The sequence below is a fragment of the Camponotus vicinus genome, unplaced genomic scaffold, assembly GCF_025532165.1.
Source record: "Camponotus vicinus isolate PSW18456_S1 unplaced genomic scaffold, iyCamVici1.0 SCAF_9, whole genome shotgun sequence".
NCBI lineage: Eukaryota > Metazoa > Arthropoda > Insecta > Hymenoptera > Formicidae > Camponotus > Camponotus vicinus.
Window position 1 is genome coordinate 6,785,817 of NW_028141981.1, and position 12,369 is coordinate 6,798,185.

The following is a 12,369-nucleotide window of genomic DNA, read 5'->3' on the forward strand; positions in this document are numbered from 1 at the left end:
TACGTCGCGATTGCATTTCTAAATGCGACTCAGAATTCATTAAGATTTCATTCGCGATTTGTAATTATCGATCGTTCCTAAACATGATACGAAAGCGTCTTTTCTCTCCGCGAACTCTTTTGGTTTGTCCATGTATTTCGCTCTGACAATGCTTTTAATTACCCGCCGCGGAGAATTCGATGTACAGATCGAATTATAGGCTGCAGCTCCTGTCGACGTATGAAACGGCTATTACTACGACTGATGCTGAGCTAATTAGTGCGCAATTAAAGAAGGAATGATTGCCAGATTCCCGACTGGCTGACGAAGAATGTTCGTTAAAAAATCTTATAATTTATATTTCATCATTCTTATCTTATACATCATTATGGATAAATCGGGCGAGCTTACAAAATTACAAATATTTAATATTATAAAGTCTCTCTCTCTCTCTCTTCTTCTTTCTTTTTCTCTCTGATAATCATTAACTATACTATCGCAAAAATTTGCACAAATTTATATTAACCTCGCGCATAACTTAATAATTCATACTTCTTAATTGCAGAATCGCGCTATCTGGTTAGGGGTGTTGGTTTCTGTGCTTTTCGCAAGGAATAAAGGAATCTGACATTCCTGCAGGCGTTCTCTCGGTTACGCTCGTACATCAATGTCACTTAAAGTCAGAAAAATTTCTCTTAACAATTTTTCTCGCCGCGGGCCCAGGCGTAAAAGAAATTGTCTGCAGGTATGTATCTTTCGGCGCAATAGCCGGATAAAATGTCATATAACTTATACGGCACGTAAATCAATGTATTATTACCGCTATTAATTTAGAAAGGCTGTTTAAATATTATAAATAAAAGATAAATAATTGCTGACTTAATTTTATATTAATTTTACATTAATTTATAGATGTGCATCTATTTTATATGTGTCATTGTTAAATTCCGAGTTTTTTATTCAGAACCAAAGATTCCCAAAAAAATTATTATTCTAATTAGAAAACTTCATGAATGAATTCCTTGTAATGTAATCAAGAATTACACGAACCTGCATAAGTCTCAAATGATTTACTAGAAATATTCTTGAATTATATTCTTGAAATTCATTAGAAATTATATTCTTGAAATATAATATGTATTTACTAAAATTCTAAAATCCATTATTTAATTGAGAAAGTTTGCATTTTGATTTGACATTTCTCACATAATAAATTTGCTAATAAAAAGAATGCTAATTTATCGATAAAATTTTTAGATCATAATATAATAGTCTGAATATAATATAAAATAATGTTCATTATGATATTTAGAATTTAAGTATCTTCGAGTAAATATCGGAAATTCGCTACTGCTTAGACAGAATGGTACGTTATGGGCGAAGTATTGATTTTCCGCATTTGTCAGAACGCCGATATAGCGAAGCTGTCACGTTCGATTCGTGACCATTCAACCTACCCTCCTTTCCCGATGCATTGCTGTAGCAATACGGCATTTATGCGACGCAAAGCGATGCAAAGAGGATGCGTGGGCGGTTCGGCCACGTGCAATCTCCGAAAAGTGCAAGCACCGGGGAGGAGACTTACGAGGGTTATACATGAATACGGACCATTATTCCGCGCAATAAAGCAATTTCCTCGCACTCACGGAATTATGTTTCTGCTATTTAGCATCGGCCCGGATATCGAGGCCGGGATTGAAAAAAGAAAATACGAAAATGGGACAGAGAGAAAGAGAGAAAGGGAAGGAGGAAGAAAACGCGCGAGTGTAGGGAAAGCTCGGTGAACTAACGCGAGAACGAGCGGGAGAGCAAACGGAAATGGAAACTTCATCGATAAGATCGTTGTTGCTGTACGTACGAAACGATTCGTTATCGTCACCGATCGATCACGCGCGCGCGAACCCGCTTTTTAGAGTCTACTTTAATCTCGCTCTTCAGTTGGAGCGACTATTCATTCTCGAAACTCTCGTTTCGCTGGAGATTAAAGATCACGCACAAGCGATTTTGTTAAAAGAGAAAAAAAATGCTTCTCTTATGCCAATTTTAAGATTTCTACATATTTTATTCTATAAATTGTGAAATTTTTTTTCTCTTTCATCTCCATATATAGTCATGTCTGTAAAAATACTACATGCATTTTCGTTGTGACGTCCTACGATAAATGTGCGCATACATGCGCTTCCTCTCCTCGCGCTTTCTCTCTCCTCTTGCCGCAGAAGTAATCACAATATGTATGAGAGGCGAGAAGACAGAAATCCGTCGAGATACGAAGCTCACATAGCACTCAGTTTTCTCATTGGAATTGCAACTAGTTCGCTTCTATGGCGAACTACATACATTATTCCACGCCCAGTCGGTATAATTTTAGGCAAAAAATCAGGGTTGTACCTGCACATTTACCAGAAAGTTTTGTACGTTTTACAACTTTTTTTTAAGTACCAGTGTTTTTGCTTCAGATAAACATAATCTTGAACTGTCCATTAAACTGAGAAATGTTTTAGCTCACAGTTAAATTAAAATATAACTTGCTTATTTTGTTCGCTTATTCATTTGGCTTATTTTTATTCGGATTCAACCAATCACGCTTGAAGCATAAGTTGCGTTAAAATTTCTCGTACACTTCAAACATCTATTGTATAAATTGATTTCGTAAAATCCCCGAATACATTCCCTCTGCGATCTCGTAAGTTTGTAGTAAAAATAACCACAAGCGTGTTTTAAAAGCGATAAAACCTACGTACGGAAATGCGAGGATCCACCGTTCCACACAAACTACCCCCGCGTTCACATAAATATGGAGTCCCGAGGGGCGGACTAGGTGAGACGAATAATATCCGTCGTGTTTTCCTTAGCTTCGTTGAATTATTATACGATTCATGTTTCGAATTGACTTACAAAATACAAAAGCGGAAAGAGCGGGATGTTATTGTACGGTGGGGGATCGCGAGCGGTGGGAATATAGGCGGCGGGGTGATATACCTCCGAGGTAAAACCGTGTATTTTTATAGAATTGCGTCCGTGCGCGATGCCCTCGCGAATGAAGTTTTCTCCTCGTGTTTTCTTCCTGAAGAGATCCAGATGCGATCATAAAAGATCCAATGCAGATCCATCTTAAACCGTATAATTATTTATTCGCAATATTTAATATAACCTTCTGCAATGGTAGATGTATAAATATAAATATATCATTATGTGTGATTTTATTAAACAAAATTATAAATTCAAGAAGCTTTTCTTCGATGCTCGAATCACTTGATGCAACTATTAAAGTCACGAAGATTCGATCACTTTAGTGTGAAATTCTACGCAACAATTGTCCTAAAAATCTTCCTTTATCTTTGTCGCCGGAGAAGAGAATATAGGCACATATGAGATCAGATTCGACGATCCTTCTGTCCGGCTGATCGGCTTCCCGAGTTTCAAGGAGAGCCAAAGCTGGAACCAATAAAAATGCCCGGCATTCTCCAGATCTTACGACTCCTCCGCCGCTCCGTTCGTGGACCTTAGCACGCGCCTCCATCTCCTCCATCCTTGTTCCTTTCGGATCTTCTTCCCTTCTTTTCCATTCCTTACCTCTTCGTTCCGTTCCTTCTGCCGGAATCCTCCTCCCCGACTGCGCTCTGCTGGTACTTTCCTTGTCCTTTCTCGAAGCCCATCAAAGACTAACCAAATATTTGGCGAGGTCCTCGCCCAACCCTCTCAGAGAAGACGGTGGCCACCCGATGCTTTAAACGTTACTGTTTCATCCCACGCGAAAAACGGGAAAAGCACGGAGAAGATTTAAGCTGGAAACTCTTTTGTATCAATTCCCGACTGTCGCCACGAGATCGAATATCGTGTTGGTTTTCTCTTTTTTCGATAGTGTATGTATTCGTTTCTTTTGCAAGCAGGAATGAAAGGTATCAAAAGTTGAATCAATTCATAGGTAATTTTATACATTCATATTTAAAAATAGTTTTGCTTTTTTCCCTTTCTTTCAATCAAATAATAGCTTTGCTGAAATATAACGATTGCTATTGATTCCGTGTTAATTAAAATATCGATGGTAAGAGTTACGATAAATTCATTAAAGAAAGAAGAAAGTTAAGATTAGAAAGAAGATCAGCGAATTGAGAACGTATCAATGCTGATGATATCTGCATACGCCTTTTTTATATTGCATTTGAAATACTCTATATAAGGTATGAATGTTTATAGAGCAATGGAAAAAAAGAAATAATGAGACGAAGCGAAGTCAAGACAGAAATTTGTCGATAAGGAATCGAATCCACTTTTTCTTTTGGTCTTCTGATAGCATTGCCGTTTCATTCATTGTGATTGAACCAGCAGGAAGAATAGTGTTTACGGTATCGAAAACTTGTCTACAAGATCGCTGAAGAAATTTACCAAGTCGAAGAGAGATCTAAAATTGTGTAAAATTTGAGGTTAAAAAATTGGCAGCAACACATTTAATATCGAAAAATTAATTGACAAAGAGAGAGAGAGAGAGAGAGAGACATCAAAGAAACTTGAATGTCAACTGATTATTGATCGATTTGCGTCATTAATTTCAAATATAAATTACAGCAAGCGATTTACAATTGCTAATAAATGTGCAGAATAATTAGTCGCAGTTTGCTTCTTTCTGAAGTAATTTAAAATATCGCGAGCGATATTTTTTACGGTGGTTTGCTAGTTTCTCGAAAACGTAATTTGTGTTGCTAGAAAGCCGAACGTATTGCTTCTCTTCTCGCAGAAGTTGTAACGAGGGACCCGTCCTTCTTTTTCGTCCTTTTCTCCTCCCCATCTTTATCCGCCGTCCGGATTCACCTTTCCTTCTCCTTATTCTTCTCAGCATCCTTCTCGTCTGTCAGCGCAGTCTTCGTGTTGGTAGAAGTGCGCTGAATTCGCGACAGAGGGTTCGTTAATGAGCAAATATAGGGTGTCCATTAAGTTAGCGACAATCGATGCATTGTACAGTCTTTCCGTAAATCCTACGTATTTACCATCGGATAAGGCTCGGACTCGCTTAAATTTTCAATCAGAAATAGAAAACAGTACGCCATTAGGCAAGAAAAATCATCATTAATTTTATATTCAAGATTTAGGGCGTAAATTTAAAAATTTTTTTGCCTTTTACTTCACAGAACTGAAATTAATGAGACTCTATTATAAAACATATTATTGTAATACAACGTCAATCGGGAATCTTATGAAACGAGATAATTTGAAACGTTATTGAGAGATTCATCTGACAAACACTATCGCAACGTCGGCTGCGAACGTGCGGAGTTTTGAGAGACGGCCAAGGCAATGTCTGGGGTTCTTTTTAAGGCAGAAGGGAACTCTTTTTGACTTTCTACGCGACGCATTCAATTCGCTAACGAGCGGTCGTGATTAGCCGACCACTGTCCAAGGGCTGGCCTATCCCTCCCTATTCGTTCTCTCATTACCCGCGAGCCCCGGTAATTTCACGGGACAGTCGGTCTAAATTAGCCGGCTGGTTTATACGGCAGGACGTTCGGGGCATTCCTAGTGAACCTGAAAAGCTGTCAGCACCGAGCCGCACGCCAGGCCGACGTGGTCCGATTTCTTTGTCGATCGGCCGCATTATACTACTCGGGAAGACTCGCTGCGGCTGGAACCAATTACGGTTCAATGCCGCAATCTTTACATACTCGTCGCGAAACTAGCTTAAGACTGTACAACGACGTGGACCGCACTTATTAAACCCGCTTCAGACGACCTACAAAACAGAATTCTACTTGTAATTTTATGTGGCTTCTAATATGGAAAATGTTTAAAAAGAATCATAATCTATATATATTTATATTTATATGTATATTATACATCTATATATGTTAAATACATACATCTGTCCACAGAATGTATAATAGTATACAAAACGATAAATAGAATTCAATTTTGATTTTTGCCAAATTTTTTAAATTAAAGATCTTTGTTTGAATAAAAATTTTGTCCCTGCTTTATATCTCAAATAGGCAGAATAAATAAACAGTTTCCTATTTAGAGGAGCTTTTGGCAAAATTATAGATTAAATAATTTCAAAATAGAATAATAATTTGATTATTTGAAGTATCATAAAGCAGATGTTAAATTGGACATTGAAATTGAAAATAAGAATAAAAATTTGACTCAGATAAAATAAATTTAAGCAGCACATTTGCAATAATTTAATACAAATTAAATCCATTTCTCTAATATAAATTAGATGTATTAGTTATTAATATTTATCAAATATTTTTAGTATCTTTTTTATATCTTTTAAATATCTTTAAATATCTTTTAAATATCCAACAAAATACTATGATAAATATAAATTTAATATGATGAGATATTTTTATTTATAATTAAGAACATTGCGCACTTCTACAGAACATAATTAATAACATACCAATTGTATTCCGTATAAAAATACACATCTTTCAAAAGAATCGCTTACCAACGATCGTCATTTTCGACAAATCATAACGAGCGTAAGCGATGCTCCGGAATTAGCCTTGAACGTTAAGCCCGGGGCGAAAACGGGGGAAAAGACAAAAGGAAACGAGCAAGGGGGAGGGACAAACGGAAAACGAAAGGAAAAAGAAGCAAAGAGGAAAGTGTTCGGTAGATTGCTTCTGATAGATAATAAAGAGGGCATTTCTCCAAGGGATTGCTGCAGCGCAATGGTAAAGGTGCCATCGGCCGTGTCTGTCCGCTGACAGATATTATAAGTAATTTGCGATGAAAGAGAGAAAGAGAGAGAGAGAGAGAGAAAGAGAAAGAGAAAGCAAAAAGATACAAAGGTGCGGCGAAACGTTGCTCAGGATTATGAGCGTGCAACATGATATCAGCTTCGTAACTTTGTCCTCATCTATACCGTCGTGTTTGATCCCTTTTATTTCCGCCCAGAAACGTGAGTCACGGCTTCGCTCATGTCTGACTTAATAGATGGGATAGAGATATTCTAATCAAGTGTAATCATAATCATGAAATTATATCATATTTTCCAAGTTGTAACTACATGAAAACTTAGGAATTTTCATAAATTATGCTTCGAGATATATGTATGTATAATTTATATCATATGCATTCCATTATAAGAAAATATTTGAGATCTAGTATAAAATGATAAATGATCATAAGAGGTTTGTCTTTCTCAACTCCTTAATCATCTTCTTCAACTATTTCGAGCATATACGATATTGTGTTACAACTTGGCAATAGGAAGTGTCATCGTTAACAGCGTGGGAGTGAGTTTTAACAAAGCCGAAGTCGGATTTATCGTCAGAGGAGGGGTGGAAACTGCTCGGATCGCTGGTGGGCACTGATAACGCGTGCCTGCCGGTTGTTATGTCTCTCGAGAATCCCGTTTTTGCCGGAAAAGGCGGGATAACTAGGTGGAAGAAGGTAGGGGCAGTTTAATTAAAAGAAACCTCCTCGTTCGAAGGGGCGCGCGAGAGCTCACGAACTCCAGTTACGATAGGGATGCTGTGGACCTCTTTATGACAGTTGCACAATTCGGCCCGTGTATATGTGCGCTTGCGAGATAGATCTAAAAGCATTCCCGTATTATTAGGCAATAGAAAATTACTTAACTGTTTCGTGTCGATTAAATAGATTCAATAATTCGCTGAGATTTCTTTTATTAAACGGATTTGTTTTAAAATATATTTTGAAGCATGCAATTAAAAATATACAGAGAAATTAATTAATTATCAAATTTGTATCACGACATATGGTGTTATTTCGCATTTAATTATCATAAAAGTTACTTGCACTCATTGTAAGATCGATTAACATGAACGAGATTTTATGTAAGAAACGTAATAACCGAAATGTTTCGCGCGTTTGTTGGAAAAGCTGTCGATAAAATGCAAAAACGTCGCCGAAATAAAAATTTAATAAGCGCGAGCAACGAACGCCGGCTGCCGTCCTGCTTCCGGGACAAGAAAAATTACAGCTTCTTCTCAATGCTCGCAAATCATTTCTAAATCGAGAAAGTTACCGGGCGTAAGTTCGAGATATATTTTTACAGCCCATGCGCGCACGTACACACATATACACACACATACACCCAGCTGGTTAAGCACACGGATATGTATGTATACACTGGTCACCAAGTATACCCCCGCAGCCGCTCATCATGTGTCCGGAATAAACGGCGGGCTCTCGACACGCTCCGGTATGAAACTACGGGGGAAAGATTGCGGAACTCTGGCAAAACTCTCGTGAACATAATTTTTCTATTGTTTGCGGCGGGGATAAGCTATTATGGATTCCGCAAGAAGTACACAGGCCGATATATACCGAAGTATAACTGTAATAACCGAAATTACGGCCGAATATCATGGAAGAAAATTTTTCGTTTCGAAAAGTCGCTACATCTCTCCAACTCATAGATATAATATGTCATGAAATTTATTACGTAATATAAGAGACAATATCAATTTCAAAAATATATGTTTAAAATAACAATTGCATCCCTTTAAAAAATCCTACTATCTTAATAAATATGTACAAGATATGTCAAGATTTCCAAATTTCCTTTTAAGTTTAAATTTTCTGCTCAATTTGAAAAAGATTTTCCTTCAGCGAAAATGTTGAGACATTTACAAGACAGTCCTTTTCGAACTATGAAATTGAAAAAGAAGAGCCTTTTACAATCTAAATTTTGTGGAAAATTTAAAGATTAACAATTATATTTCTCAATTAATTTTAAGTGGTTTTTATAAAATTTTTGATAATTTTTAATAAAATATTAATTTTAACTCTTATTTATAAAGACATATAATGGCAAAAATTGAAAGCTTGCAAAAAATGATGTCTTTCTCGAGAAAAATTCGTCTCTAAATTGGCTAAATCTAAATCCGTTTTTAAAAAGAAATTCAGAAATTCTGAAACATTTTGTATGTGTGATCGAACGCTAAATATGCATAAATTTAAATATATAATACATTAAATATATATACATTTATTACAATGTAGACATGAAATATGCTAGAGCCATACACTATCAACGTGATAATTACGCGTTGTATCGTAATATAATATTATGTGTAAACGAGGAAAATTTAATGACAGTAGAAGAGCTAATGGAAGAGAAAATTGACGGTATTTCTCTATTACAGCGATCGTTTTCGAGCACAAGTGGTAATATAAACGCGCATGTTCCGCGGCTCATTAAGCAAATGGCCTTTAAAATGCGCGATAAAAATCACCCCACCGTAACATCCACCTCGACGCTATTAGCATAAAGGGTTAGCCGGTGCGCCCCTTATGCATTATAATGAGTTTCACGCGTGTTAGCTCGAGTAACAGATAGGCCGACAGGTGATTCTTCCGCGTAACGTAATAATGGATCTGATATATCTGAGCAAGGGTCTCGTATCCCTAAGAAGAGTATCCTATGAAAACTAAATACGTAATGTCCGTTGCAATGACCATTGCTTATTAATTCACACTTGCTGATTTTTAAGCATTTTACGGCGCCAAGTTAGAATCTAACCGAGCTATTTTTATCTTATTTGATTAGATATGTTTCTCAAACATGATTTCAGGTTTATAACGATCGCGTCTTACTATGCTCATGCATTTTGCGGTTCTACCATTTTTCTGATCTTTTCCCCTCGGTGTCTTCCGCGTCTGACGATTGTACTGAATTACCAATTGCTAACAACTGCATTCAATCGCTTGGAATAACGATGACCAGGGCAGTTCGAGGGAGAAGTTGACATAAGAATCATTTATTACAACGCGTTTCTTCATAACGAAAATTATTTCATTCAGTTTGTGCATCAATTTATGTGACAAGTTAAAGGAGTCCTTGCAATGAGATTCGGAGAATCGGTAAAAAATATACCTAAGCTGTAAAGAAAGTAATTCTTGGATGCAATGCCTCTATAATGGGTGTCTCATATTTCTACCCTCCTCTCTAAACGGCTCTGTCTTTATTTTTAATCGTGACGCATGCCTCCCTCTCAAAGTTGACGCCGCAGGACATTCCGACTGCGAAACATCAGTTCTCCGATTTCATTCCCGTAATCCGTTCTTAAGCAGCGTTCTCCCTCTTTTTTTACGAGCCTCTAGCCTTCGTTCATGCTAGCCGGTCAAGATAACGCCAGCTTTATTATAGATTGACCCCGGGCACTCGACCCCTACCTTCTTCTCCCGTCGTCTCTTCTCCCTCTTTGTGTCTCCCCCGATGTCCCTGCCGGCAACCCCAGGGACACTCTCGTCCATCTCGAGTCCACACCCTTTGGACCATTTATCTCGATCGTTTGCATCGAACGAGAGCAAGGCCGGGCTCGCCCATCGCCATAAAGCTGCCTCGCTCATCTCCTTATTACGCGCGATATTAAAACCACCTGGTTGAAACTATGTTTTAGCATTGTAACGTTTGTCCTTTGTGTTACGACGATGAGATATATTCGATGAATATATTTTTATCTTTATATGAATAAAAGGCGCTTTTATCTGAAAGTGAAACGTCAGATATAATAAGACTAGTAAGGAGAAGAAGTAAGACAGAGTTCGCTAATAAGATGATGTATATATAATATATACATATATTAGAAATGCAAGTGCAACTGATGCCGTATTCCTATTACGATATGAAGAGCCTTGATGAGGAAACGTGGAAATAAGCATTTCCGTCGTGTTTCTCGTAACTTGAGCGGGAGAAGCAACCGAGTATAAGAATGTAGCTGAGGAAACGAGTGCTGCCGCGGGATCGAAGAAGACGCGGAGAGAAGGATGGAGGAGCCTTAGTCGTTTCTTAGGCGGAAGAGAGTCGGGAAAAGAGAAGCCAGGAAGGGTGAGATCTCTCCTTTCCTCCCCCTCCTCGCTCTCCCTCGGTCGTTCGCACACAGAAACGGCGGGGGATTGCCGTGTGGCAATCAATGCCGTTGAATTAACGCCTGGCTGCCCGTTTGCGGGAAAAGTAAGATTAAAAGAAAGAAGAAATGGACGCCAACTACCCCGTAGCGAGAGAACGCGGGGGCGGAGGAGCGCGCGAGCATGTCTATAACGCCGGCCTTGCAGTCTCGCCTCTATTTTGCTGCTCGCTTTGCCTTCCGTTTGGCGTCGCGCGGGCCTTCGCGTCGTGCTCGTCGTCTCATAGACATTAACGACGTTTTTATTTCTGTACAAGTCTGATAATGGGAATTTCTTACAGTGTGTCGATATAATGTTTTTCTTTATTTATAACTCTTTATATATAACTCTTAAAGAAATTATATCTTGTTTTAAAATTACAGATTGTACACTAAATTCTTCTCTGCATATAATGTTGCTTTATTTTTTATCTAATTAAAATGCTATTAATTACTTAAAATATATAATGATTACATATATATATATATATATATATATATATATATATATATATATATATTAATGTAATAAAATTTAATAATCCCTAAAAACTTACCTTTTATAAAAAAAGGAAACACCAAGTATAACGCGCTAAATTGTGAAAAATTATATGTATTACTATAAAAAATTATTTCATCAAATAATTAATATAATGTTAAATAATGTTATTCTAATTCTTAGAATTTCATTAGCATTATTGTTTAACTTAGCAGGGCCAAATTATTTCTATTTAAAATATTAAAATATTAACTTATTTTATATTATATATTAATATTTTTAATTTTTAACTTTTGAATAAATTTTTTATTTTTAATTTAGTATTATTTTTTTGGAAATTTAAATAATTTATTTTGCACAATTTTTTAATACATTTAATAGTTTTAGAGATAAAATAACATTTTTATATAGATTAAAATAATACTATTAATAAAACAGTTTTCACAACTGATACACTTACTTGAATTTCTTTTTATCTTTTTCTAAAAAGGTCAGTTTTTAGGAATCAAATTGAAAATATTGAAAAATGTATGATTATATTAAAAATGTGAAAGAAATATATATGCAGATTTTAAAATGTATTCACTTTATTAAACTATTGGTGATCAAATGTCAGTATATTCTAGAAACGTCAAGAGGATTTTTTAAAGGACTTAACTTACTTTAACTTACTTTAGAATAGAGCTTTTAAGCTTCCTGAATAAAATAATGTCTCTATCTTTATGCTTAAAGGGACTTTTTGGTTCTATCCATGAGATATCGGCTTATTGACTGCTTTAGCAGAACATGTACGCTTAAACCACAGTGTTTATTCGACCAAACTTTCTCAAGCTGCAAACATTCTTTCGCAAGACATGGCATAAACAAAATTTTTAATAGAATAATTTAATTATAAAAATTCTTAATCTTAATTATTAAACAAGAAGAAATCTTACGTATAGAAGAGCAATATTTTTACCGAGACATTGTCGGTTAAAAGATTAATATTTAGAAATATGTAAAATTTGGAAATATATTTTGACGAGATGCTGCGAC

The 12,369-nt window shown here is 36.3% G+C and overlaps 1 protein-coding gene across 4 annotated transcripts in view; it reads left to right on the plus strand.

The window, feature by feature from the left end:
- The window catches only part of LOC145976856 (uncharacterized), a 48,047-nt gene that overhangs the window by 19,493 nt on the left and 16,185 nt on the right, over positions 1 to 12,369 (plus strand). Inside the window, exon 4 of one of the 4 annotated variants that reach the window (XR_014440327.1) lies at positions 545 to 724. The exons of 2 other annotated variants lie outside the window; for them this stretch is intronic. Coding sequence is in view for 1 of the 2 variants with exons in the window: in XM_083108310.1 (XP_082964436.1) it covers positions 545 to 597 (53 nt within the window). In the remaining variant the exon portion in view is untranslated. Of the gene's footprint in view, positions 1 to 544; positions 815 to 12,369 lie in introns of those variants that run through there. One more of the 4 variants, XM_083108310.1, reaches the window with a different exon arrangement.